Source organism: Ictidomys tridecemlineatus, chromosome 7 (assembly GCF_052094955.1).
Source record: "Ictidomys tridecemlineatus isolate mIctTri1 chromosome 7, mIctTri1.hap1, whole genome shotgun sequence".
Classification (NCBI taxonomy): Eukaryota; Metazoa; Chordata; class Mammalia; order Rodentia; family Sciuridae; genus Ictidomys; species Ictidomys tridecemlineatus.
The window spans coordinates 35,881,133-35,905,468 of record NC_135483.1 but is presented as its reverse complement, the minus strand read 5'-3'; the positions used below and the strand labels follow the sequence as shown (position 1 = coordinate 35,905,468).

Below are 24,336 nucleotides of genomic sequence, written 5' to 3'. Positions count from 1 at the left end.
TTTGGTTAAAACAGGGGAATTAGTGTGAAAGCTGGAAATGTGTATTAAAGAGAAACCCTACATTAAAAAAAAAGTAAGTGGCTGTCTTCAACTGATAAATTAATCTTGAAATTCTAACCATAATTTTCAAAATAAAGGCATTATAAGTTGGCCACTTTGAAGAAGAGCAGACAGAGCTCTCCTGAACCCACAACCATGAAAGAGCACCACTCAGAGGAGTGGCCATTTTGGATTGTTCTTTATCCCAGTAGTCTTCCCTCCCTGGCCACTTGTAAAGATATTCTTTTTATCAAATCTGAAAGCCTATTTAACAGGCTTTTTAGTTGAAAATGAAACTATAAAAACCCACCAAGAGGATCTTTGTCTTTAAACAAAGTGAGTCCCAGATGCTTGCAGATATTCCGTGGTTTCTGTGAGAGACAGCAAAATTCTCTTCTAAATCTCCTGGGGTCCAAAGGTTGTAAGGCAAGAGTGGTGCACACATGTTGCCAGGATTAGCATATCAAGAATAAAAACAGAGTTAAATAATGCCTCCAAGTTTTCAAATGCTTACTTAAAGTTAGGTGTTGTTATGGCATCACAAGACTTTTTCATGAGTGTCTAGTAATCCCTAGCATATGCTAAAGAAAAGCTTGCCTGCTAATTTAGGGCTCATAGACTTTTAGTTTATTATTTTGAAAACATAGTTTTAAAAGATATAATGGCTCTCATGTCTATGGGAAGTATAACAGTAAAATGTAGCTTGGTTGTAAACATGTGCTCCTAAAGAAAATGCAAATGAATGGATAGTTAGAAAATAAGTATTGAAGAAAATACTGAATACCAGTATTTAAATGGCACAAGGTAGAACAAAAATGACATTTCATTTTTGATCTATCAATCTAGTAGGTTTCCTTTGGATAAATAATAGTTCCTTCAAAAATAATCATATTTGTGTAAACAATAGCTCATTTAAAATGATGGTCACAGAACTCTTGATGACATGGGAAAAATATCAACTAATTATGTTTATAAAATATGCTTTTTCCAATAACCCAGTCAATAAATGGGCAAAGGAACTGAATAGACACTTTACAGAAGAAGAAATATGAATAATCAACACGTATATGAAAAAATATTTAACATCTCTAGAAATTAGAGAAATGCAAATTTAAACTACTCTGAGATTTCATCTCACTCCAGTCAGAATGGCAATTGTCAAAAAATAAGTAACAATAAATGCTGGGGAGTATGTCGGGGAAAAGGTACACTCATACATTGCTGATAGGACTGCAAATTGATGCAACTACTCTGAAAAGCAGTATGGAGAGTCCTCAGAAAACTTGGAATGGAATCACTATTTGACCCAGTCATCCCATTCCTTGGTATATACCCAAAGAACTTTAAATCAGCATACTACAGTGATGCAGTCATATCAATGTTTATAGCAGCTCAATTCACAATTGCTAAGCTATGGAATCAGCCTAGGTGCCCTTCAAGTTGAATAGATAAAGAAAATGTATGTATACACAATGGAGTGTTACTCAGCCATAGAAATGAATGACTTTATGACATTTGCTGGTAAATGGATGGCTCTATAGTCTGTCATTCTAAGAGAAATAAGCCAGTTCCCCAAACACAAAGTTTGACTGTTTTCTCTGATATGTGGATGCTAACATACAACAAAGGCCGGAGGGGAAGAATAGAAGTTCAGTGAACTAGACAAGAGGAATGCAGGGAAGGGAGGGGAGATAGGAACAGGAAAGACAGTAGAATGAGTATGGCATAACTTTCCTATGAATATACCAGCCGTGTAACTCCACATCATGTACAACCACAAGAATAGGAAGTTATATTCCATGTATGTATAATATGTCAAAATATACCCTACTGTCATGTATTTCTAAAAAGAAACAATTTTAAAAAATATTTTTTACAAAGAGTTTCTGTTGCTCTGCATCTTTTTGGATTGCAGTCATTCTAAAAGTATGTACAGACAAAATTTTATCTTGTGTTGAGTTGCAATTCTCTGATAGCAAATAATGTTGAACATTTTTATATGATTATTTGTTACCTGTTTTTCTTTTTTAGTGAAAAGGCTCAGATTTTTTTTCCACTTAGAAAAAAAGGCTAGGTGGTTACTTATTATTGAATTTTAAGAGTTCTTTGTGTATTCTGAATACAAGTTATTTGCAATATATTTGTTTTCCAAATGTTTTATTTTAAAAAAGATGTAATAAACTCATAAAATTTGAACAGATATATGCTTTTTAATCTTCATAGCAAGTTAATGAGGTAGATCCTATTATTATTATTCCTATTTTGTACATTTTGTTTCACATCATAAGAAGGAAGAAGACGGGTTTGGTATTGGTGACTTCAGCACCTCAGTACTGTATCTGCTTCTCTGCCATCCTCTGATGTGCCTTTCTGATCTCAAGATGTACATCCTCTTATAATATCTTCCATAACAGAAAAGAAGGACTTTCTCTTCTCAAATTGTCTCCCTTCTTTCAAAGAGTAAAATCTTCTCCAAGCCTTTGCCATCTTTCCTTTTCATATTACTAGCCAAAACACATTTACCACTAAGGTAATCATTGGTTAAGAGAGAATGGATTTACCAGGATTAGTTTTTACCCATTTCAGTACAGCCTCCAAAGTTCAAGGGAGATATCCACCTCCCCTGAGTGCTTGACTATCTTTTGATACCTAGACCAAATCAGTTTTTAACAGCAGGAGTAGAGAAGGACCAGCTATGGAAAGGGAACCAATAACATCTGCCACATTTGTGTTATGGTGATCAGCCTTTACCCTCTTTCCTTGGGAATCTAAATTTTCTTATGAATAGGTATTAATTTTATGAGTGACAGACTATCAGAGTGATCTTCAACACAGATTCTAGGCCAGATTTTCTGGGTACCAACTTGCAAGTTATTCAACATCTCTGTGCCTGTGGTTTTTCTACTTGTTAAGATGAAGAGACATAATAGCACCTACTTTATAAGGTTGCTGTGAGAATAGAATAAATGCTTTCTATTTAAGGTTCTCCAGAAAAACAGAACCAATATAGCATGTGCAGTGTGGGGTGGAATGATTAATTATCTCATGGCCCACATGATTACAGAGATAGAAAAGTCAAAAGATCTGCAGACAGTACGCTGGAGAGCTGATAGGTCATTTTCCAGTCTAAGACTGAAAGCCTGAGAACCAGCAGAGCCAGTGACAAAAGTGCTAGTCCAAAAGCTAGCAATTTCAAGACCCAAGAAAAGCCAATGTGACAGTTCAAGGTCAAAGGCCAAAAAAGACCAGTGTCCCGACTCAAGTAGTACGAAAGAATGAGTTCCTTCTCTATAAGCATTTTTTGTTTGTTAGGTCTTCAGTTGACTGGGTGATGTTCTCACATTGGGAGGGCAATCTGTTTTATTCAGTTTACCAATTCAAAGGTAAATGTCATCTACAAACATCCCCACAGACACACTGAGAATAATGTTTGATTAAATATATAACCCAGTTGTGTGAGGCACTGGGTTCCATCCTTACCACCACATAAAAATAAATAAAGGTCCATCTACAACTTAAAAATATTTAAAAAAATAAAAATATAGCCCAGTTGACACATTAAAGTTAATTATAACATGCTTAGACCTTTTAGTTTACTATATGTATTAGTTATTATTTTATAATCTATAAAAATATTAAAAATATGAAATGTAGTTTGTGAACTAGTTCTGTTTGTATAACCATGATGAATACTTATTACAGAAGTATTTGCTTTCTAAAATTAAATTAAAATTAAAACATAAGAGTAAATTTTCCAATCTTTTCAATTTTAACCAATTTAAGAAACATTTCTTAATATCCATTATGAATATACTCTTGTCCAGATAAAAAATTAGGTCTGAGAATTTAATGGGTAATTCTATGTGTTTTATAAAGTTACATACTTCTACAATGTAGAAAAAACTAAATAAAGTAAAATATAATGGGGTATCTCAGTCAAAGATCATTTGTAGTAATGTATTCAGATATCTCTTCTTGGATAAGAGTATAATAAACTGTAAGAAATCAGCTTCAAAGAATAGATAGACCACAATTTTCCATTCAGTTACCAGAGCTAATGCTTACTTTCAACTCCCATTTTTTTCAACTTATACATTATTTGATGAGATTAATCACCACCTTCTAATCTAACTTGAAATTATTTTTTTATCATCCAAACTAATATTATATCATGGCTTCAGCAAACCTACTTTCTCCTGATTCACCTCTACCCTTCCTCACCCCTTTTCATCTGGCCCCTTCTCTGACTTCTCACCCTGAGTCTGTCCCTACAATATCAATTTCTGGAGTTGAGCTTGCACCCTCTCCTTCATGTGAACTATCCTCTGTCAATGCATATTTGCACAGCTTTTCTTTCACAAATATTTGTCTCTGGTTTCATCTTCTCTCTGGTCAGTATTTCTGGGTGGGCACTGGACCCTATCTATGAGTCTCTCCTTTAAGTATTGACAGCTCAACATGACAGAACAAAATTCTTTCCTTTAAGTCTCTTTTCTTTCTTATATTAAACTAATTATTTCATTTGTTTTTCATTAACATCAACATATCCATGTAAATGATTACATGTAATGAAATCTGAATTCATGAAGCCTTCTATATTTTTAAATTGTTTTTTAGATTATCATCTGTGGAAGACAGATCATCTGTAGTTATTTGTCTCAAAGCATAGAACTAAAAGTCGTTCAGCATTATATTGGACAAGATGGACAAGCTGTAGTCCGAGAACATTTTGACTGCCTCACAGCCAAACAAAAATTGCCTTCGTACATATTAGAAAACAGTGAACTGACAGAATTGTGTGTGAAGGCCAAAGGAGATGAAGACTGGTCAAGAGACGTGTGCCTAGAATCCAAAGCCTCTGAGTATAGCATTGTCATCCAGGTATGAGAGAGAGAATATGAGATCCAGGGATAAGAATCTAAAATAAAGCAGCTTTAAAATTGAAATGTTCTTTATGGAAAGACTTGGCCCCATCGATCCACTGTGCATTTGCTTTATGCCATGATGAAGCCTGTTTTTGCATAGTTGTTTTTGTTTTTGGTGGCTTTTTATCTAACTTGAAATTATTTTTTATCATCCAAACTGATATTATATCTGTGTCTTATTTTGATTAATGAATAAGCAGTTAAATATTTAATAGAATCCTCTGCTATCTCATGTGCAGGTGCCATCTTCAAACAGTTCCATTATTTATGTCTGGTGTACAGTTTTGACTTTAGAACCCAACTCTCAAGTGCAACAACGAATGGTGAGTGCTTTCCCAATCCTAAAATATGGTATATGACTCTGACCTTTCCTGTTCTGAAATAAATTAAGGTCACAGTGACCCAGGGAAGAGATTTATTACAAGTTTGTTTCAGCATCAAACAGCTGGAATACTGCAACAAAGCAAATATGAAAGTTGTTCTGTCCTTTTATTTTTATAGATTGTGTTCAGCCCTCTTTTTATCATGAGAAGTCATCTTCCAGACCCCATTATCATACATTTGGAGAAAAGGAGTCTGGGATTGAATGAAACACAGATTATTCCAGGAAGAGGGCAGGAAAAACCACTGCAAAACATAGAACCTGATCTTGTACATCACCTAACATTTCAAGCAAGGTATTAGCAAAATACATTTTTTTATATTCCTAAGAGAAATTCAGTAGAAAATTAACCTTGTACTGTTGGGGGCTGGAGGAGCATGAATGGCATTTTTATCTTAGGAGAATGTTATTTTAAATTACCTTGCCTAGTATTCTCTTATTCTCCTCTATAGTTTTAGATAAAATTCATCCTTTCTCATCAAGATTAGAAATAAGAGTTTTGTTTTTTGGGTGTCTCCCCTGCCCTTCTCCCCCTTTCGTCCTCTCTTCCACTCTCTCCCTCTTCTCACCCTCTTCTCTGCCCTCTTTTTTTCCTTCCATATGATTGCCCACTCTCCCATTCTCAGTGTATTATTCTATGTGTATTATTCCTTTAGAATAAAAATGTTACTACTCAAAACAAGAGAAAGAAAGAGCCAATCAGGAGAGGTCATCAGAAAATATAATTTAGTTTAAATTTAACTGACACATGATTTCTGTAGTGGAAGAAGGCATGACTTGAGATCTCACCCAAGCAGGGTCAAGTGAGAAGGAAAGGCCAAGGCCCAAATCATCCAAAAACTATCATACTTTCCTAAATCACTGAAAATGAACTCAATCTCACTTAAAAGTATGATTCATAGTACATTTTTAGGGTTTTTTTAATAAATTGTAGACCACTTAGAAATCTAACACTTTTTTTTTCCATTTTCTAGAGAAGAATATGACCCTTCAGATTGTGCTGTCCCCATCTCAACAGCCCTAATTAAACAAATAGCCACTAAGATACACCCTGGAGGTACAGTTAATCAGATCCTTGATGAATTCTATGGGCCAGAAAAATCTCTCGAACCCACATGGCCCTATATTAAGAAGGATTCTGACAGGTAATAGGCTTCAGCTATCTTTTTCTATACACACTTATATATTAAGAAATGACTGTTCACAAAAATATTAAGATCTCATAAATAGTATGAAAAAGGTATTTGCATGTATTGGTGAGATTCTGATCTTTTGTCATCTAGTAAGTACATTTATAGATATATATTTTTTTACTCATAATGTACAACATAATTGCATGAAAAGTTGCTTTTCCTGCTTGCAAATTCAGCATTGAATGACTGATGTGAAGAGGTACCCTATAGGAGCATTGTGTGTCTGGAATCCTTAAACGTATTTCATGAATACTGAAGTCATCATATTTCATTGAGTCTCTTGGTTGTGGTATTTGGAACAGGAATGAACAGCTGAGTCAGTGGGATAGCCCAATGCGAGTGAAGCTGTCGATCTGGAAGCCATATGTTAGAACTTTGCTGATAGAACTTCTGCCCTGGGCCCTGCTTATCAATCAGTCCAAGTGGGACCTCTGGCTGTTTGAAGGAGAGAAGATTGTTCTACAGGTTCCTGCTAGCAAAACTATTATTCCTCCTAATTTTCAGGTACTATAAGTTTTGAAACTAACATAATTCTTCTCTCTGAACAACTAGATTTTATTCTGAGGTTGCATTTATGATTTAACAGAATGAATCCATTGTGGAAAACTGTCCTCACAGATATATACATAAGGAGTCTGGAATGTTCTTTGATATTCAAAGATTTTTCAGATGTCTTTCCCCCCCCCATCAGCATATTCATGGTTGAGTTATCATTAAATTTGGATAACTTGTACTAATTACATACTCATTTCTATTGTGTGCGGGATATTTGACAAGTATTAAGATTGATCTCTCAGTGTGTTAAGGATACAGAGTTGTACTATATGCTAACCCATCCCCTTGATAATCTTTGCAGTTCTTAAATTCTGTGAATTCTGTGAGGTATGGAGGATTTCTGAACTACATTTTTGTCAGGCTCCTTTTCCTTTATATGTCCATAATTGTATGTCCATAATTATGAAGGATTATCCAGTTATTAATTACAACAACATGGAATTATTAGTGACACAGGGAGAAAAACCTAATCACAAGATAAAAATTTCAGAAGATTTTGTATTCTAATTTATAAACTAACTTTATAAGGATAGATAATTTCAAGTAGACATAAATCTGAGAAAATAAAGTAACTCTTAAATAAAATATTTTCCTAATAGAGAACAATTTCAGAGTCCTTTTTCTTTTTCTTTTCTTTTTTTTCATTCCAGTCCATAAACATCTTTATTCAATTGCATTTTTCATTTTTTTAGTAATCAAATACTGTTACCTTATAGAATTGGAATGTTGACCTGTATGGACTCATTATTACATGTTATTCTCTTGTCAAGTGAGATGAAACCTTCAGTCTTTAAGACTTGGTATTTATAGGGTAGTCACATCTCAAGTTTGTTTTTTTCCTCCTGTCCATAAATATGAATTTCATTGTGAATCAAAATTAACATTAGGAACAAAGATAAAATGTATGTTGCCATTATAAAACGAGTGGAATGATATTTGGTTGCTTTAATGGACCTATTATATCATATGAGAAAAGATCCTGGGGATTGAGATTTAAAAACATACCAAAGTTAAGAAAAATTACTTTATAATTAAGGCATTATTTTTCCAGGAAGCTTTTCAGATTGGAATATATTGGGCAAATACAAACACTGTGCACAAGTCAGTAGCAATTAAACTAGTCCATAACCTGACATCTCCAAAGTGGAAAGATGGAGGTAATGGTGAAGTCGTGACATTGGACGAAGAAGGGTTTATTGATGCTGAAATAAGACTTGGTGCTTTCCCAGGACATCAGAAGGTAAGGTCAGAGTTGATTTGGCTCAAATCAAATGTGACATCCCCTTAAGCTATTTAATATAAACCTACCTTTTCTTTTTAACCCCTTTTTGGTATCACATATTCTAAATAATACATAGCAGTAAAATACTTTATTTCTTAATTTCTTAGACTTCTGTTTTACAATATATTTTTCCTTTACCAATGATAAAAGTTGTGTCACATAATTTATTCAATAACTGCTCTATTTCAGAACACTCATCAGTCACTTGATTTATATATAGTATGTGAAGGGGAATGAACTTATTCCAAAATATCTACAAATTGTACTTGGCCTCCTTTTTTAGACCAGGAAGTAAAGTTGCTAACATTCTAAGCATTGAGTGAAAGAACTAAGCTTCCTACAGCAGAAGTTATATTCCTGCAAAGGGCATCCTGAGCAAAATGATGTGAACCAATTCTGTTTTCCCCATAGAACCAATGTTTTAAGAGGGAATTCCTATAACAGTTTTCAACTGACGGACTTCAACAGTTCTTCAACAGTTGACTAGTGCCCATGTTTTTAGAGAATGTACATACACACACACACACACACACACACACACACACACACACACACAAACAAAAATATTTAAGTAGTTATTTAGATAAATACAAATGGTGTGTGCTTTTCAGCATAAATCTAAAGTCTATGAAAACTAATTAGATGAATAATATAGCAACTAATCACATTAAATTGTATGTATGAAGGAATAATATCTAGTGTGACATGTGTAAGTCTCTTGCTGTTCTTAAAATTATCTTCATTATTTTAGCTATCCCAAATGAGAAGGGGTACTTTATCAGAATAGTAGAATTCAGGATGACCTTTCTTTGGGAAGAAGTTGTTTTGAGCATCTTTGAAGAGTCTTTTAAGAAAAATTAGGGTTATTTGGTCATTTTTTTAAAAACAAATTTCCCTAAAACAAGAAATTGGTCTTTCTTCAGTGTTCAAGGCTGGTATCCATTTCCTCAAGGTTGTCTGGGCAACATATGTTTATGTTCTGCCTGCCTGCCAAAGTGCTGTAACATGGGTGTAAATGGCAAAGAGCTGTAAGCATGAATCACCCAAAGTTGAATAGTTGTAAGTTGAGAACTGCCATCAAAACCTGGAAAAAAATGTTACACAATATAGGCAAACACCCAATACCTCTAGCACCTCACAAAGTAGCCACAGCAAGTGCTAAATAAATACTTGCAAATGAATGAATGAATGAACTAACTATTGGAATATATAGTGATGTTCAATTATTCTTAGTAATAACTCTCAAACATTTCAGTCTCAGGATTCCTTTATATGCTTAAAGATTGTTGGGGACCCCCGCAAAGATCTTTTGTTTTTATGGGTTCTATCAGATTTTACCAGATTGTAAATTAAGAGAAATTTTTTAAACACAAGAATTTAAACATATTCCATTAGCCATCAGAGTTGTGACATGGTATATCATAATAGCCTCAGGGAAATTCTACCTTATGCTCATGAGGAAAGTAAAGTGAAAAGAAAAATATAATGTCAATATTATTATAAATTAGTTTTGAACTTAATACCCCTTTCTGGAGATCTTCCATATGAGCTCTAGCCACCCTCTGAGGACTGCTGCTCTGAGATTGCCACTTACTGGACAGCTACTCTTAGGCAGGTATCCCTCCAAGCATCAGTTCCACATGGGATGCAGGAGTGCAAGGAGACAATGCACATATTGGTGAGGAGCAGCACTGCAGAGCCAGACCATGTAGGTTCCAGCCCAGCCAGACCTTGACAAATGCTGAACCTCTGCATCTCACTTTCGTCTTCTGTAAAATGGGGATAATAGAAATCACCCTATATAGTTACTATACATAAGAATTTGTGAATTAATATTCATAACTTACTTAAAACAGGTGGGGTGCATGATATAGCAATACATGAAGGTCAGTCGTATTGTTTCCTTCGTCTTCATTGTCACTTTTAAAGTCACTTCATTGTCACTTTTAAAGGCACTCTGTGAGGTCACTGCTGTGGTACTTGTGAGAAGGGTTGCTGAATTGAATCCTATTGAGTAAGATGAGTAGGAATTTGTTTATGTATAAGTGTTTTATAAATATTGTATGAGGTAATCTGTGAAATAATCTGAAAACAAATCTCTTGTCTACACCCACCGTACAACAGTAGCACAAGTAACTGGCTTGCTAAAGTCTTTGCTGTCAACGCTGGCCTTGTATTGGCCAGGGCATTTTGGAGACTAAAAGGGATGCTATTAAGTACTCTGGAAAAAGGTAAACTGGTACAATCGTGGGCAAAGCAATAGATAAATAACCTTTAAAGAATAATCATATGCCTTATAATTAATTGCCCTTTCCTCGATTATCTTACAGTTGTGTCAGTTCTGCATTTCTTCTATGGTACAGCAAGGTATACAGATTATTCAGATTGAAGACAAGACTACAGTAATCAATAACACACCATATCAGATATTTTATAAACCACAGTTATCTGTCTCCAAACCCCATTCTGGAAAAGAGGTAAGCAATTCATAACATAATGGTTTTGTCTATGTTTTGATGAATTAACAACAAATAGGATCAACTTTTTATAGCCTAGGGCAAAGAAGGCTAGCACTGAATATAGGTAAAGAGAAATCCACTTATTTTGCTATAATTAAAGCCATGGATGCTGTGTAATTAATGAGCAGAAATCCAACAAAACAACAGATCTTGACACTGCTGGATTAGTTCTGCCTGCACTCCATCTGCTCAGAGGCTCCAGCATGGTCCTCTCACAGGTTCAATGAACCCCCACTAGTAAAGCAGTGGGCCTGAGGATCGGCTCTGAGTTGCATAAAAAAAAATTTTTTTAAAGAATAAAAACACATCTGCCCCACAGGCTGCAGCAGCTGAGGAACTAGTTTGAGTTGCTGGTGTGGACGGAGGGCAAGGACCTAACTGAGCCACAGATCTGGGGCAGTGAGCTTTGTGTTCACACAGAAAGTGAATGTGAAAATGTACCAGCTTGTTAATGTTAACATCTCAATGGCAAAACACATAGAAAATACATCTGGGAATGTTGAGAAGAGTTTTTGACTTGGCTCTTTGTTCAATGAAAAAGAAAGTAAGGAGAGATTTAAAAAAAAAAAAAAAACTTAGAGTACACCAAGTAGTATGCAGCTATTTTATGTTAATGAAACTATCATATAAAAAAGCATTATCTTTCTTTACCTTTGTTTGCAGTTATTATTACCCCTTACTTTCTATTCCTAAAAATTGTATTAGAAGGATCGATTAGGATAAAATATTACACTTTTTTTTTAGTTGACAGTGTATTGTGGTATTTACAAAAAGTGGAACAATAGAGTTTCATCCTAGTTCATTAATAAAAATAAATAGGTGGCCAGAAGTACCCAGTTATTGTCCAGTTAGGAAGAGAGGTCAAGGGGCTGGGGTTGTGGCTCAGTGGTAGAGCGCTCGCCTGGCACATGCAGGACCGTAGGTTCAATCCTCAGCACCACATAAAAATAAATGAATAAAATAAAGGTATTGTGTCCAACTACAACTAAAAAAATAAATATTAAGAAAAAAGAATAGAGGTCAACAACATTTGCTTTGACAAGAGAATTAGTCTTCATCTAGGTAATTGTCCTACTTCTCACTCTAGGGCTTCCCAAGACTTTGGGCCAGATGACATTTCCTCATTTTTTTTTAAAATACTTTTAGTTGTAGATGGACACAATGCTTTTATTTTATTTATTTTTATGTGGTGCTGAGGATTGAACCCAGTGCCTCACACATGCTAGACAAGTGCTCTACCACTGAACCACAGCCCCAGCCTGCATTTCCTCAACTTTAAAATGGGCATCATTTTGCATTCCTTGTAGATTTTATGAGGATTAAATAAATTAATGTAAAGAAAAGGGATAGGTGCTCAGTAAATGACTGTAGCCAGCAGCATCTGCAGCATCAACATCACCCAGGACTCCCCATTTGCCTTGGCTTCCTAGAAGAAGAGAAAGACTCAATTTGCCCCTATAGCTGAGAAGTGTCCTCTTTTCCAACAATGACTCTGCTTCAGACAGCTCTAGGATTTTTCAAGAGGCATGGTAATCCCTGGTCTCTTAGAGAGTGTGGAACAGTGGGAAAACCCAGACTGGAAGCAGGAAACTTGGCTTCTGGCAGGGCTGTGTCACTTCCTGGCTTTGTGCTATTGGACAGATAAGTCATCAGCTCAATCAAAAGCAGCTTCCTACTGGATACAGTGGCTTACACTTGTAATCCCAGTGGCTGAGGAGGCTCAAGCAGAAGAATTGTAAATTCAAAGCCAATCTCAGCAATTTAACAAGGCCCTAAGCAACTTAGCAAGACCCCATCTCAAAATAAAATGGCTGGGGATTTGGTTAAGCATCCCTGGATTCAATCCCCATTACCAAAACAAAACAAAACAAAAACAAACAGCTTCCTCAGCTGTGAAATAGGAAATTCAAATATATTATTTATTATAGTATTTATTATATATTATTGAAATATATTATTATCCCTTGAGGTCCTTTTTAAGTCTAAAATTCAGCAACTCTAATGCCAGAAACAGTGTAAAATTCAGAGTTTGCTCCTCCCTCAGGATGAGCACTACATAAAATTTGTCTTCTGAACTCCCAGTTTCCTGTTCTGAATGTTATTCAGATCTGTTTTCCTAATATCTGCCACCACACCACACCATTTCAGTGTAGCCATACCTATCTGTCCAAGGGGACTCCCTCCCTAGCACATGACATTTCTACGCCAGTATCATGGGGATTTTTGCAATACCTGGGAGAAAGAACTATGCATCATCTTTTTAAATCACCCCAACTCTATCATGTGCAGCAAAGCAAACCCTGCTTCCACTGCTTTCACTGTTTCATTAGGGCTTTCTTGTGCTGATATTCCCACATTGCCAACTTGAATACACGGTTATGGTTTCTTAGAAGCTATGCTTTTAAAACTTAACATGGCTGCATTGTTGTAGTAAGTGTGCCCTCTCTGTATTGTCTTTTTCCAGTATTTTCACGTTCCGGACAGTGCTACTTTCAGCATTTGCCAAGGTGGAGAGCAGCCGGCTATAAAATCCAGCTCCCTTCCTTGCTGGGATTTAATGCCTGACGTTGGGCCATCAGTGTTGGACACATCCTTGCTTCAGAAACAGATTTTGCTGGGCTTTTCTCCTGCCACAGGTGCCGACAGCTCACAGTGTTGGAGCCTGCCAGCTCTAGTTAAACAAGAGTTTCCCCGACAGAGTGTGGCAGTGCCCCTTGGGAATTCTAGGGAAAATGGATTCTGTACCAGGTATTTTACATATATGTGAATGCCCTTCTTTGCCTGTCAGTGTCACTGTTCCTGGAGATGCTAAGAGAATAGGTGCAATGCTCCATATATATAAGACTAAATTTTATCTTTAATGACTTCTAGACATCATATATGTTGCTCAAATGTTGTGATCATATAATGGGTTGTCCCAGTGTAATGCTTATGAGACGTTTTAGGGGGTGTATGCATCTTATATGGAGGAAATGATATTATTTGTACAATGGATAGTAGCAATATGTTGTAATGAAAAAGATTACCCTCTTTTAGGAGTTCTTAGCCTCTGTAAAATGGTGAGAAATTAAGGCTAAAATATAAAAAAATCAAGTTGGAAAAGCTTTTTCTTTTCTAATATTGTAATTTTACTTCTAAATAGAATTTTTCACAAAAGTTGATCTAGAGAGAGAACTTAGATTAACACAAGCCACAGAAGACTCTCTGCTGTGGTTGTTCCTGCACGCAAGTTGCTCCAATTACTGATTACCAATTATGCAAATAACAGGACAGAATCAAGGCAGAGACATGTAATGCTTTCTTCATACTAGACTTCTATTTTGTGGTTGTTTTGCATGCAATCCATCCTTTCTACAGCTGTCAGGAATAACTTATTTATGGTATATGTAACAGCTCAAAAGAAAACATATTGTGACCTTATGGGAGGTACCTTATGCTCATGATTATGAATTTATAGAGTTTTGGACTTCAGCCATCCTAACTTTTTTGATATATACAAAGATTTAATAGTAATATTTTAAAAGATAACAGCTTAACTGGAGTTGTCCATACTGGTAAGGCCCTATTCCACACCCACATCCTTTTTTCCATCACAATGTTCACAAACATACCTGAGTTTACAAATATTTTCAGCCTTAACCCTGCAAAGAGGGGTTACTCTAATTTATATATGGTTATGGATAATATTAAGCATGTTGAATTTAAGGAAGTATTTTTGAAAGGTATGCAACCTTCTGTCTATAAAACAAATCTTATTTTTACAGTAAAAGACAAAATTTGAAGCAAAACTTCATTTGTAAATGAAGCTTAAATTCTAAGAATTATAGTATAAATTAATCTTATATATAAATATTAAATCTAAATAGTTAAAAAGGACTATACTTTAACCTGGCCCCTAACTCTCATAGCTATCAAAAGAAAACTATCTTGAGATTGGTTTTTCTAGTTCTTTCAAAATTAGTCTAAGAAAAGATCTTTCCTGTTTATCTAAGAACTTCACTCTGAAAAGGAATGTACTTTCTGCTCATCTCACCATCTCCTCATCTCTTTCCCTCCCTCACTCTGTAGTACATATTTGATGGTATATCTTTCACCAAATGCTAATGCACAGTTCACTTTGGCATCTTAAACTAATATAATCTTTGGGAAGTACTCACATTGGCAAATAGAATAGATGGCAAACAGGAAATTGTTTAATGTGCTATTAACCCATTTTAATCAGCATAAACAAAGAACTACATTCAGCAAATTAACTAATTTCTGTGATTAATTCTAACAGTGTATGTAATTCAGACTTCAGAGAGAATCTTTTTCCTGATTTGATATAAAATATCATTTGGTAGGCTGTAGTACAATAGGAGAGTTTCTCTCTTTAAAACAGAGGGCAACCTGTGCTCAGGCAGCTGTTTTTCTAACTCCTATCAATACACCTTTGCTCCTGGTGGTCAAAATGTAGATCCTGTAAAGTCTGACCATCTTGTAAAAATTGACAACAAACATTGTAAGTTTGCCTGCTGTTAGAACGGAAATGGACAGGCATCCACATTCTGAAGTAGTCCTTAAAGTAGATCAGCTCTTCCTTTACCAGAATTCACTGAGCATTGTTGGAGAAGACGGTACCTTGTCTGAGAAGTTTAAGGTACATATGCATAGAGGACAAAAGAGCCGGGGACAAGGTAAGCACAGAGTTAGCTATAGTTCTCGCTGAGTGGTAGAGTTAGGGTTTTTAATCTTTTAAATAATTTCTCACATTTTTTGGATATCTTATAATAAATATGTTACCTTTTAAAAATCAGTAAATATACAGTTCATGTATGACAGCTATTAAATGAAGGGATGGCTTCATTGTTCTGGAAAAATCTCCCCAAGGTATAAAAGAGAAGGCATTTTAGAGTTTGGAATATTGCTAATCCAAGTAAACATGACCAGGAGAGAAAACTTGCACTTTTTTCTAAACCATCTTTGTCATTTGATTTGATTCTGTTTTAGGGCTATAGCACTGACGTATCAAGAACACTTTGGAGTGACTTATTTAACCCTCTCAGAAGACCCTAGTCCTCGAGTCATTCTCCACAACAGATGCCCAGTAGCAGTGCTTATAAAGGAAAACATTAAAGGTATATTTTATAGAACAGACTTTAAAGAATAAAATTTTCTTTCAGGAGGTTTATTTTTCTTTTATTTAGTAGTACATTTATTCTTTAAAGAATGTTTAAATAAAAGTATTGCAAACTTCTTAAGAAATTTATTTTACAACATTATGTTTAATATCCCTAAGTCTTTATCATTCATATCTAAGTCTGCATATGCCTTTTTTTTTATTTCAGACATCCCAAAATTTGAGGTTTATTGTAGAAAAATTCCTTCTGAGAGTTCAGTTCATCATGAGCTCTATCATCAGATTTCCAGTTATCCAGACTGCAAGACCAAAGACTTACTTCCTAGCCTTTGTTTGAGAGTAGAGTTGCCAGATGAAATAACTACTGAGTGGAGTGATGCTGTTGACATCAACAGTCAGGGGACGCAGGTCAGTAAGCTATGTGTTCCTCCCAGACCCAAGGGAAACTTTCCCTTTCTGAGTCCTTATTGGTTCTTTATTTTAAATGCAGTTTTCTAAATGCTAAACTTGTCTCTATGTAAGGGTACTTGTGTATCCATTTTTATATCCCCACAGACTTAAATTCTTCAATACAAATATGTATCTGTAAGGTTTACTATGCAACTATTTACCAGGGGGAGCACCTAGAAAAAATCAAGTCATCTTGAATCTACCACAGGTCAAAAATGAGGCACAATTATTAGACTTCTTTATTTAGAAGTAAATTCATTATCCAGATTTTAGGATGATCAAAATACCAACCTAAATTAATTCCCTTTTTTGAAAATTTACCTATTTAAAAACATACATTTTTCATACTAGTAAAACTCTACAAATATAAGTATAGTTTTTAAAAACCTGAGTGGGTAAGATGTCCTGATTTGTTTGTCTTACTCTGAATGTTAATGGTATTTTTGTTGAAAATAGCACATGAATTTGTTTCTTCCTTTTCTGCTGAACTTGAAACCTACTGTTTGTTAAGTGTGCAATTCAGTGCCATTAAACACATTTACCATGTTGTACAAGCATCATCACTGTCTATTTCTAAAACTTTTTCATCATTTCAATCAAACTCTGTGCCCATTCAATAGTAACTCCTCATGCCTCCTTCCCCAACTCCTAGAACCTCTATTCTTCTTTCTTGTCTCTATGAATTTGCCTGCTGTAAGTACCTCATAAATAAGGGGAATCATAAACTATTTGTCCTTCTGTATGTGGTTTATTTCCCTTAACTTGTTTTCTTAAAAGCTCATTCATATTTTAGCATGTACAAGAACTTCATTCCTTTTTATTACTGAATAATTTTGCATTATACTTTTTTAAAGTTCTTTCACATTTATTTTAGTTCATTTGGTCTTATGAAGTAGATCCTCCTGTAATGCTTATAAAACACATATTAAAGTTGTAATTATATTTATAGTAATAATGGTTATTATTTAATAATCACATACTCTGTTACAAGCATCGTGCTAATAAGCACTTTTGCTGTTATCTAAACTTTACAGCAGCCATAATGTTAGGTCTTGTTGCAGAAATAGAAAATAAGACCTCTAAAAACAGCACATTCTAATTCCCATTCCTTCAAGATGAGGACCTGGGATTTTATCCAGATCTCCTGGCTCCAAAGTCCATGCTCTGAAACACTGTGCCACATGTGCTACTTCTTTACTTGGAATTCCTTAATTCCTCTTGCCCAGCCCTGAAGACACATTCTTTCTCATCTCTTAAGATTCTCCCAAAGCCTTGGTGCAGTCTCCTTCCTCACCCTCTGGACCCCTCTATATTCTCCTATAACATCTATAGCATTTAGTTGCACTTCTATCTTTTTTTTAATATTTATTTTTTGTTTGTTTGTTTTAGGTGGACACAGTGTCTTTTATTTTATTTTTATGTGGTGCTGAGGATAAGTGCCTCACATGTGCTAGGCAAACACTCTACCACTGAGCCACAACCCCAGCCCTGCACTTATTTCTTTAAATGATTTCCTACTGCATCAAGATTCCTGGCAGTTAGGTGCATACTTTATTCTTTCCTAGACCACAGTAGAGTATCTGACAACACAGGAATATCTTAATAAAAATTAATGAAATAAATGAATGTCTGAATGAATGAACTGAATAAGAAAATGAGATTGGATGAAGGAGGCCAAAAGAGTCCCAGGTATGACCTGGGAAAACTCCAACTGCAAGTATAGAGCAGCAAAAGAAAGGAGGGAAAGGAGACAAGTGGCAGGAAGAGAACCTGGGTGGAGTGACAGGAAGTGTCCAGAGGAGAACTGTGACAGGATGGAAAATCCCTGAAGGATGCCAAGCAACATAATGATAAGAAATTGTAAGTTCAGGAGTAAGTAGAAGCAAGGGAGTTAGAAGAGCAGGTGAGTGTTGTTCTCTCAAGGAGCGTGGCCATAAGAAAATGAGATCAGTGGGGAGGAAATGCTACATACTGTGGGAGACAAGCCCAGCAAGCAGAGTGGAAAATATGAGCAAAATATGCCCAGAGACATAAGTCCAAGGCACAGGCAAAGTAGTTGAGCTTGAATAGAAAGACCACTTGTTTCTCCAATGGGGCAAAGGGGTGAGAATGAGCACAGGTGTAGGTAGAAACATGTGGAGGGATGAGGCCAGGAAATTAGTTGAATTGGTTCTCAGTGCCTCAAGTTTATTTGTGAAGTGTGGAGTGAATGATCTGCCAAGAGAGGGAAAGAAGAAGGGGTCTGGGGAGAGCAGTAGCCGTGGAAACAGATGAAGGATCTGGCCAAAGATAGACAAAAGAATGAATGAGCAGCTGGCAGGACTGCACTCACCCTGGACACCTGCACTTGTAGCAGCCAGGGGTGTGCTTTCCGTCAGCCGTGCTTATTTGACGAACGTCGAAAATCTGTGGAGTCCCTGCAGCCCCTGGAGATGTGCCCAGTTTTGTTAATTTACAAAATGAACACTGTAAGCTTCTCAAGGGTTCCTAAATTCCCCATCATTGGTTTGAAGAGTTTTGAAATCTTGCTTATATGTGTCTCAGGAATTCTTTACAATAGGCATATGCCTGCCAAACTATTTTGGGGACTCCTATTCACTCTAAAGTTCCTCACACTTTTTTTTTTTGAAGGGATACTTCAAAGCTCAGGGGAGGCACTCCTTCCAACACCTTGATCATTCGTGGTCAGAGGACCCAGCAAAGTCTCAGGTTCCCATTAATCTTTTAGGAGCTGTATGCCATATGTCCTACAGACCATGGTGCACTTCCTCCTCTGGAGAAAGACATGTTTCAGACCCTCACCAACATTCTTTCTGTAATACCCCAGGCATATAAATCACTAGGGAGAGAGGTAACTCTGTCCCTGATGAAAGAGCAGTTTTTGGGATGGGTGGGTTTGTCTTCTAGGAGCCTCCCCTCAGCCCTTGATCTGAGAGAAGGGATATGAGTTTCAAAGCTGGCCTAAACAAGCACAATTAAAACACCAAAAGATCTCCATTATGCCTCAAGGAAAAAAACTGCATTGGGTTTTTTTTTTTAGTCCTACATAGGTCCCTGGGCTCAGTTTTGTAAATAAGACAATCTCATATAATTTTAAATGCAGTATATGAAAGAATATACACAAAAAGGTTTATAATTTCACAAACAAGCATTCTTATATCAAGAGTTATCAAAGAAGAGCTCATAACAGGCAGGCCACAAAATCTAGATTATAAAGTTGGTATGGGCTTTCGGGAGTTGTGTCCTTGGATCTCACACCTGGTTAGAAGACATCTCGTGGATGTTCAGCCAGAGGCCCAAAAGTAACAACTGATTACCATGTGACAGCAGGTGGTAGCCTGACTTAGGAAGAGAAACCTCTAGGTTCTTGACAAATAAAAGCATAAGAAATAAATTTATACTGATCATTTGTACAGATCCTATCAGCAAAATAGGTTAAATCCTGTCATAGTGCATGCAATTTCAATTTCTAATAGAAACATTATTTTTGACAAAAGTTAGGAAACATTACTTTGAAAAACCAAAACAAGGTACAAAAAAAGCAATAGAAGTTTCCACTTAACAAAAATATTGTAAAGCTAGCTTCATTCATTCAATCAACAAATAGTTACTGAGATTCTAATATGAGCCAGGCATTAAATTTGGTACTGGGACTACACAAAATGCACTGAACAAAAACAGAACACAGCTCTTGCCCCAGGGAATTTATGTGTGGAAAAGGTAAATAATAAGCAACTAATCACATGGAGAGTTGTATTATCATAAACTCTGATGGGAGCAATGAAGGAAGGGAATAAATGTGCTATAAGACAACGCAACAGGCCAGTTTGAGAAGCCAGGGAATGTCTCTGGGTGAGGGACTTTTCATCTATGCCTTCAAGGATATGCAGGCATGAACTTCTGAAAAGTATTTTATGTGCCACTGAAGAATGAGCAAAGTAGAATGCTCAGTCTGAAAACCACCTCCCTTCCAAATTATCCCTTTGCAGGTGAATTTCCTTGATCCTAAAAGGATCAAGTGAATTCTCATGATCTTTAGCTCTTAAGGGAAGTATTTAGTGGGGTCAGAGTCACTGCTAGTCTTAAATTGTTTATGTTTGAGAGGGGAAATGTCAGAGAGTGACAGTTTGTGTTTATATGGTTCTCTGCCATTCAAGTGCTCTCCCACACAGTCCGTATTCTTTCATTTGTTCAAAAAATTTTATTGAGGGTCTATCAAGTACCAAACCCTTTGCTTTAAATAAGGCATTATCCCTACCTTTAAGGTCTTAACTAAATACATCCTGTAAAGGACAATAATGTTTATGTTTATTTACTGATGAGAGGTTTGAGGTTTAAAGAATAATCAGCAAGGTAACTTATAGCTGAGCAGGATCAGGCTGACACCTGGCTCTGCTCATGGATCTCCCAAAGCTGTTTCTTTTCTACATCAAACTGAGGTCACCACTGGCCGTCCTCTCTAGTCCTGCTGATTGAAGATACTGCTGCCTGAAAGCTCATCAAAGCACAGGTTAGAGAACACTTTCTAATTACCCCTTTACCTAGTGCAAGAGTGCCTGCATGACATTTTAGAAGGTCCCATTGTCATAGTCATGGCTTCGTCCAGTGTTAGCTATAAGAAACTTTCTTCCTAATCCAACTGAAAACTCCCTCAATAACATCGACTCATTCATCCTTGTTTTGCCCTCTAGGGTTGTTTCAGTACAGCCACACTGTAATTTTTTGAGGGAGGCTTCAAAATCTTAAGTGTTCCCTTATCCAGGCCAAACATTTCTGGTTCCTTGAGTCACTCCTTTAGGAAATGTGATTTCCAGACCCATCACCAGTTACCCTTGTCTGAACACACCAGTGTGTTATGTTCCCGCTTAAAAATCTGGCAGCCGGAATTACATGCAGTATTCCAAATGTGGTCTAACCAGCTATTACCTCCCTGTGCTTCCATTAATAAAGTAGAAGATTGACTTCACTTTTTATTAACAAGTTCAGACTGTTTGTTATTATTGAACTTGTGGTCAACCACATCCCCCAAGTCTTTATCGTATGACTTGCTATATAGTTGACTTTTTGAACTCAATGACAGGACTTTACATTTATCCCCAATAAATTAAGTCTTGTTGCTATTGGCCTAGTCCAGCTTTTTTAAATTACCGTTAAAAAAAATCGAGATGCTGTCATCTAACATATTAGGTATCCATGGTAGCTTTATGTCAACTATAGATGTGGTGAGCAAGCATTCTCCATGTTCATCCAAGTCATCAGTAAATACGTTGAGCAGGACAAGTCCAAAGCCTACAGTATACTGTAGAGGATCACTGGAGACTTCCCTCCAGTCAGCCAGTAACATGCCAAACTACATCATCTAGCCCACAGTTTTTAGAAAATACACCTAAAAGTACTTTTAAACTATAATGTGTAGTATCTTATTTGTAAGAATGTCCTGAGGTATTTTGCTAAGTTCTTTGATGAACCAGAACTCAAAAGTGTGATCAGCCATCAAGTAAACATCACACAGAGGTGAACCGAGGCACAGATGCTTAAAGTAACAGGTGGTAATTTTCAAAGATACATCTACCTCCATCCAGGGATTTGTATATAGAAAAAATAAAAGGTTGTCAATCCAAGTGAGGTTCTGATTTAGAAAATCTGTAGTGAAGGTATTTTGATTTCTTTCTTACTTCTCTCACCTCCCTTTACCAACCCCCACATCCAGGCCGGAACAGAGAACAGCAAGTTGGCACCCATTTCTGAAAGCCTGCCTAGTCCCCGGGCCTAGAGTCTTTTGTGTGCTTATAGTTTGTTCTGGCTGAGTCACAACTGCTCCACAGATTATCCAGAATGGGGTTCCTCTAAAATGTTTTTCAAAAAGTATACAGAGAAAAAAAATTATATCCAGAATATATACTTTTTTCTTTTCATCCTTATCTAACATTTTCAACTTTAATCATCTTAGAAATTCATCTCCTTTCTTTTCCTTTCTGGAAGATATAATTCATCTCATAGGTCTAGCTACTATCTATCACCTATCACTCCCAGACCTACATATATTATAAAATCTCCCTCATATCCCTCCTAAACTCCAAATCTGTGTCCTCCTAAACTGCATATCTGTGTTTCAGCTACCCACTGATCTTCAAGTACCTCACACCAATGTGTCTAAAACCAAGATGATCATTTCCCAGATCACAAGCCAGTACAAAAGCCTTAAGTAATATTGATATAAACTAGTACTGAATTGCTGTTTTTTCTCAAGAACTCTAAAAGTATTTGCATTAGTCCCTGTTACATCCCTTTAAAGTTTGATGCTATCTGAAACTCCTAGAGGTTATTTTTGCACAGTGTAACTCAACCTGGGATTCAAACCCAGGATGGCCTGGCTTCTAAACCTGGCTTCTCCCCACTATATCCCAGTGCCTTCCTTTTTCTTCCTTCCTTCACACATCCAGTCACTCAGACATGTCTCTGGAATTGGTACCTTTTCTCTTTTCAGGCCTTTGGTTTATCTCAGATTTTAGGAATAGCAGCTTAAAGCATGTCTCTACCCTTAAGTCAGTGTTCATAACTGCTACCAATGAGATTCCTAAAACATGAAGTCCAGCTCAGAGAAGGCTCTCCAGTCTTCCAGACCACTTAAAACAGACGACATGTCAATTACTTGGCATACGTGGAAATCTCTAGTTCCTTTTCTTCAAAGACTAAGAAGTCAAGCAGTCTTGCATATCATGGTTTGCCTAGTTGCAAACATAGTTTGCCTAGTTGCAAACATGGTTTGCCTCTTACAAACTACTTCCATGGACATGTAAGTAGTAGAGTTTTAATTTACTCCTTCACAAAATAAGAGGTAGAGTTTGGGTTTTGTCGTTATTGTTTGTTTTTAATGAAAAAAAGTTTTAGCTAAAACTCAACTAAACAAGAAAAATGCCTAGTTATCTTCAGATCATTTTAGACAAATCAATTCATGGCACATGTATTATGCCACTAAAGCTTGAAGGTGCAAAAGCAGGAGAGGAAATGATCATCTTTTATCATTTTTAAGACTAAATAGAATTCCACGAGGGGAGGAAATGATCTTTACAAAACCAGGTGGATGAACAATTTTGGTTGTGGAAAGGTAGCTAGAAAAGGCTAGAGGTAAGAGAGAGAGATGGCTAAACTCTCAGACTTTCTAAGAAAGGAAGTAAAACTTTGAGGTGGGGCAGAATGAGTCAAGTGGAAGCAAAGGAAAGAAGCCCAGTGAGATGTACCAATCATAGGAATTGGAGCCCAGTTGAAGAGAGAATTCATGAAAACTGAAGATTTTAATAACCAGGATAACTATTGTTTAAGTTTAACTTGGCTGAGAGTTTTATAACTCCCTTTTGATTATCCCTATATCTTCACATATAGCCTATTGGGGGGGAAAATGCCAGCAAGGTGGAAAATAGACTTTTAAAAATATTTTCCATATTCCATATTCCCTTTATTTTCTATCTCTGCATAACTTTTTTACTTAGTAAAATTAAATTTTACTAAGTAAAAAATTAAGTTGGTATAATTTTTTATTGTCTTAGATATAAATTTTTAAAAATCATTTTAAAAATGATTTTTAAAATTTTAACTGAGTACATAGTAAAGCACAAGTTTTATTTAAGTGTATCTTCTTTGTGGTTATATTGGAAGATGATGTGCTAAGAGGAAGGCAGGACCTAGGCCTTGAATGATATTCTTATACCCACATTAAGTAAGAGAGAGCTTTACTGATCAGAGTTCTTTAACACAGATTCAAATAGCAAAGCTCAGAGACTCCCCAGGTCTGTTTTGTGGTTAAGGCAGCAAGTATGTTAGTATATATTGCCTAGAGCCTTCCCTGCCCCATATACTAGTATCGAAAAATGA

The 24,336-nt window shown here is 36.1% G+C and overlaps 1 protein-coding gene across 7 annotated transcripts in view; it reads left to right on the top strand.

Annotated features, from left to right (window-relative positions):
• Positions 1–24,336, top strand: part of Vps13b (vacuolar protein sorting 13 homolog B) — a 677,770-nt gene that overhangs the window by 622,693 nt on the left and 30,741 nt on the right. For 6 of the 7 annotated variants that reach the window (XM_078016869.1, XM_078016871.1, XM_078016873.1 and 3 more), the window contains 10 exons: positions 4,657–4,920; positions 5,204–5,287; positions 5,466–5,641; positions 6,321–6,491; positions 6,842–7,043; positions 8,146–8,334; positions 10,707–10,853; positions 13,360–13,643; positions 15,885–16,012; positions 16,223–16,422. In XM_078016869.1, the coding sequence (XP_077872995.1) occupies positions 4,657–4,920; positions 5,204–5,287; positions 5,466–5,641; positions 6,321–6,491; positions 6,842–7,043; positions 8,146–8,334; positions 10,707–10,853; positions 13,360–13,643; positions 15,885–16,012; positions 16,223–16,422 (1,845 nt within the window). The remainder of the gene's footprint in view (positions 1–4,656; positions 4,921–5,203; positions 5,288–5,465; positions 5,642–6,320; positions 6,492–6,841; positions 7,044–8,145; positions 8,335–10,706; positions 10,854–13,359; positions 13,644–15,884; positions 16,013–16,222; positions 16,423–24,336) is intronic. The other variant, XM_078016874.1, reaches the window with a different exon arrangement.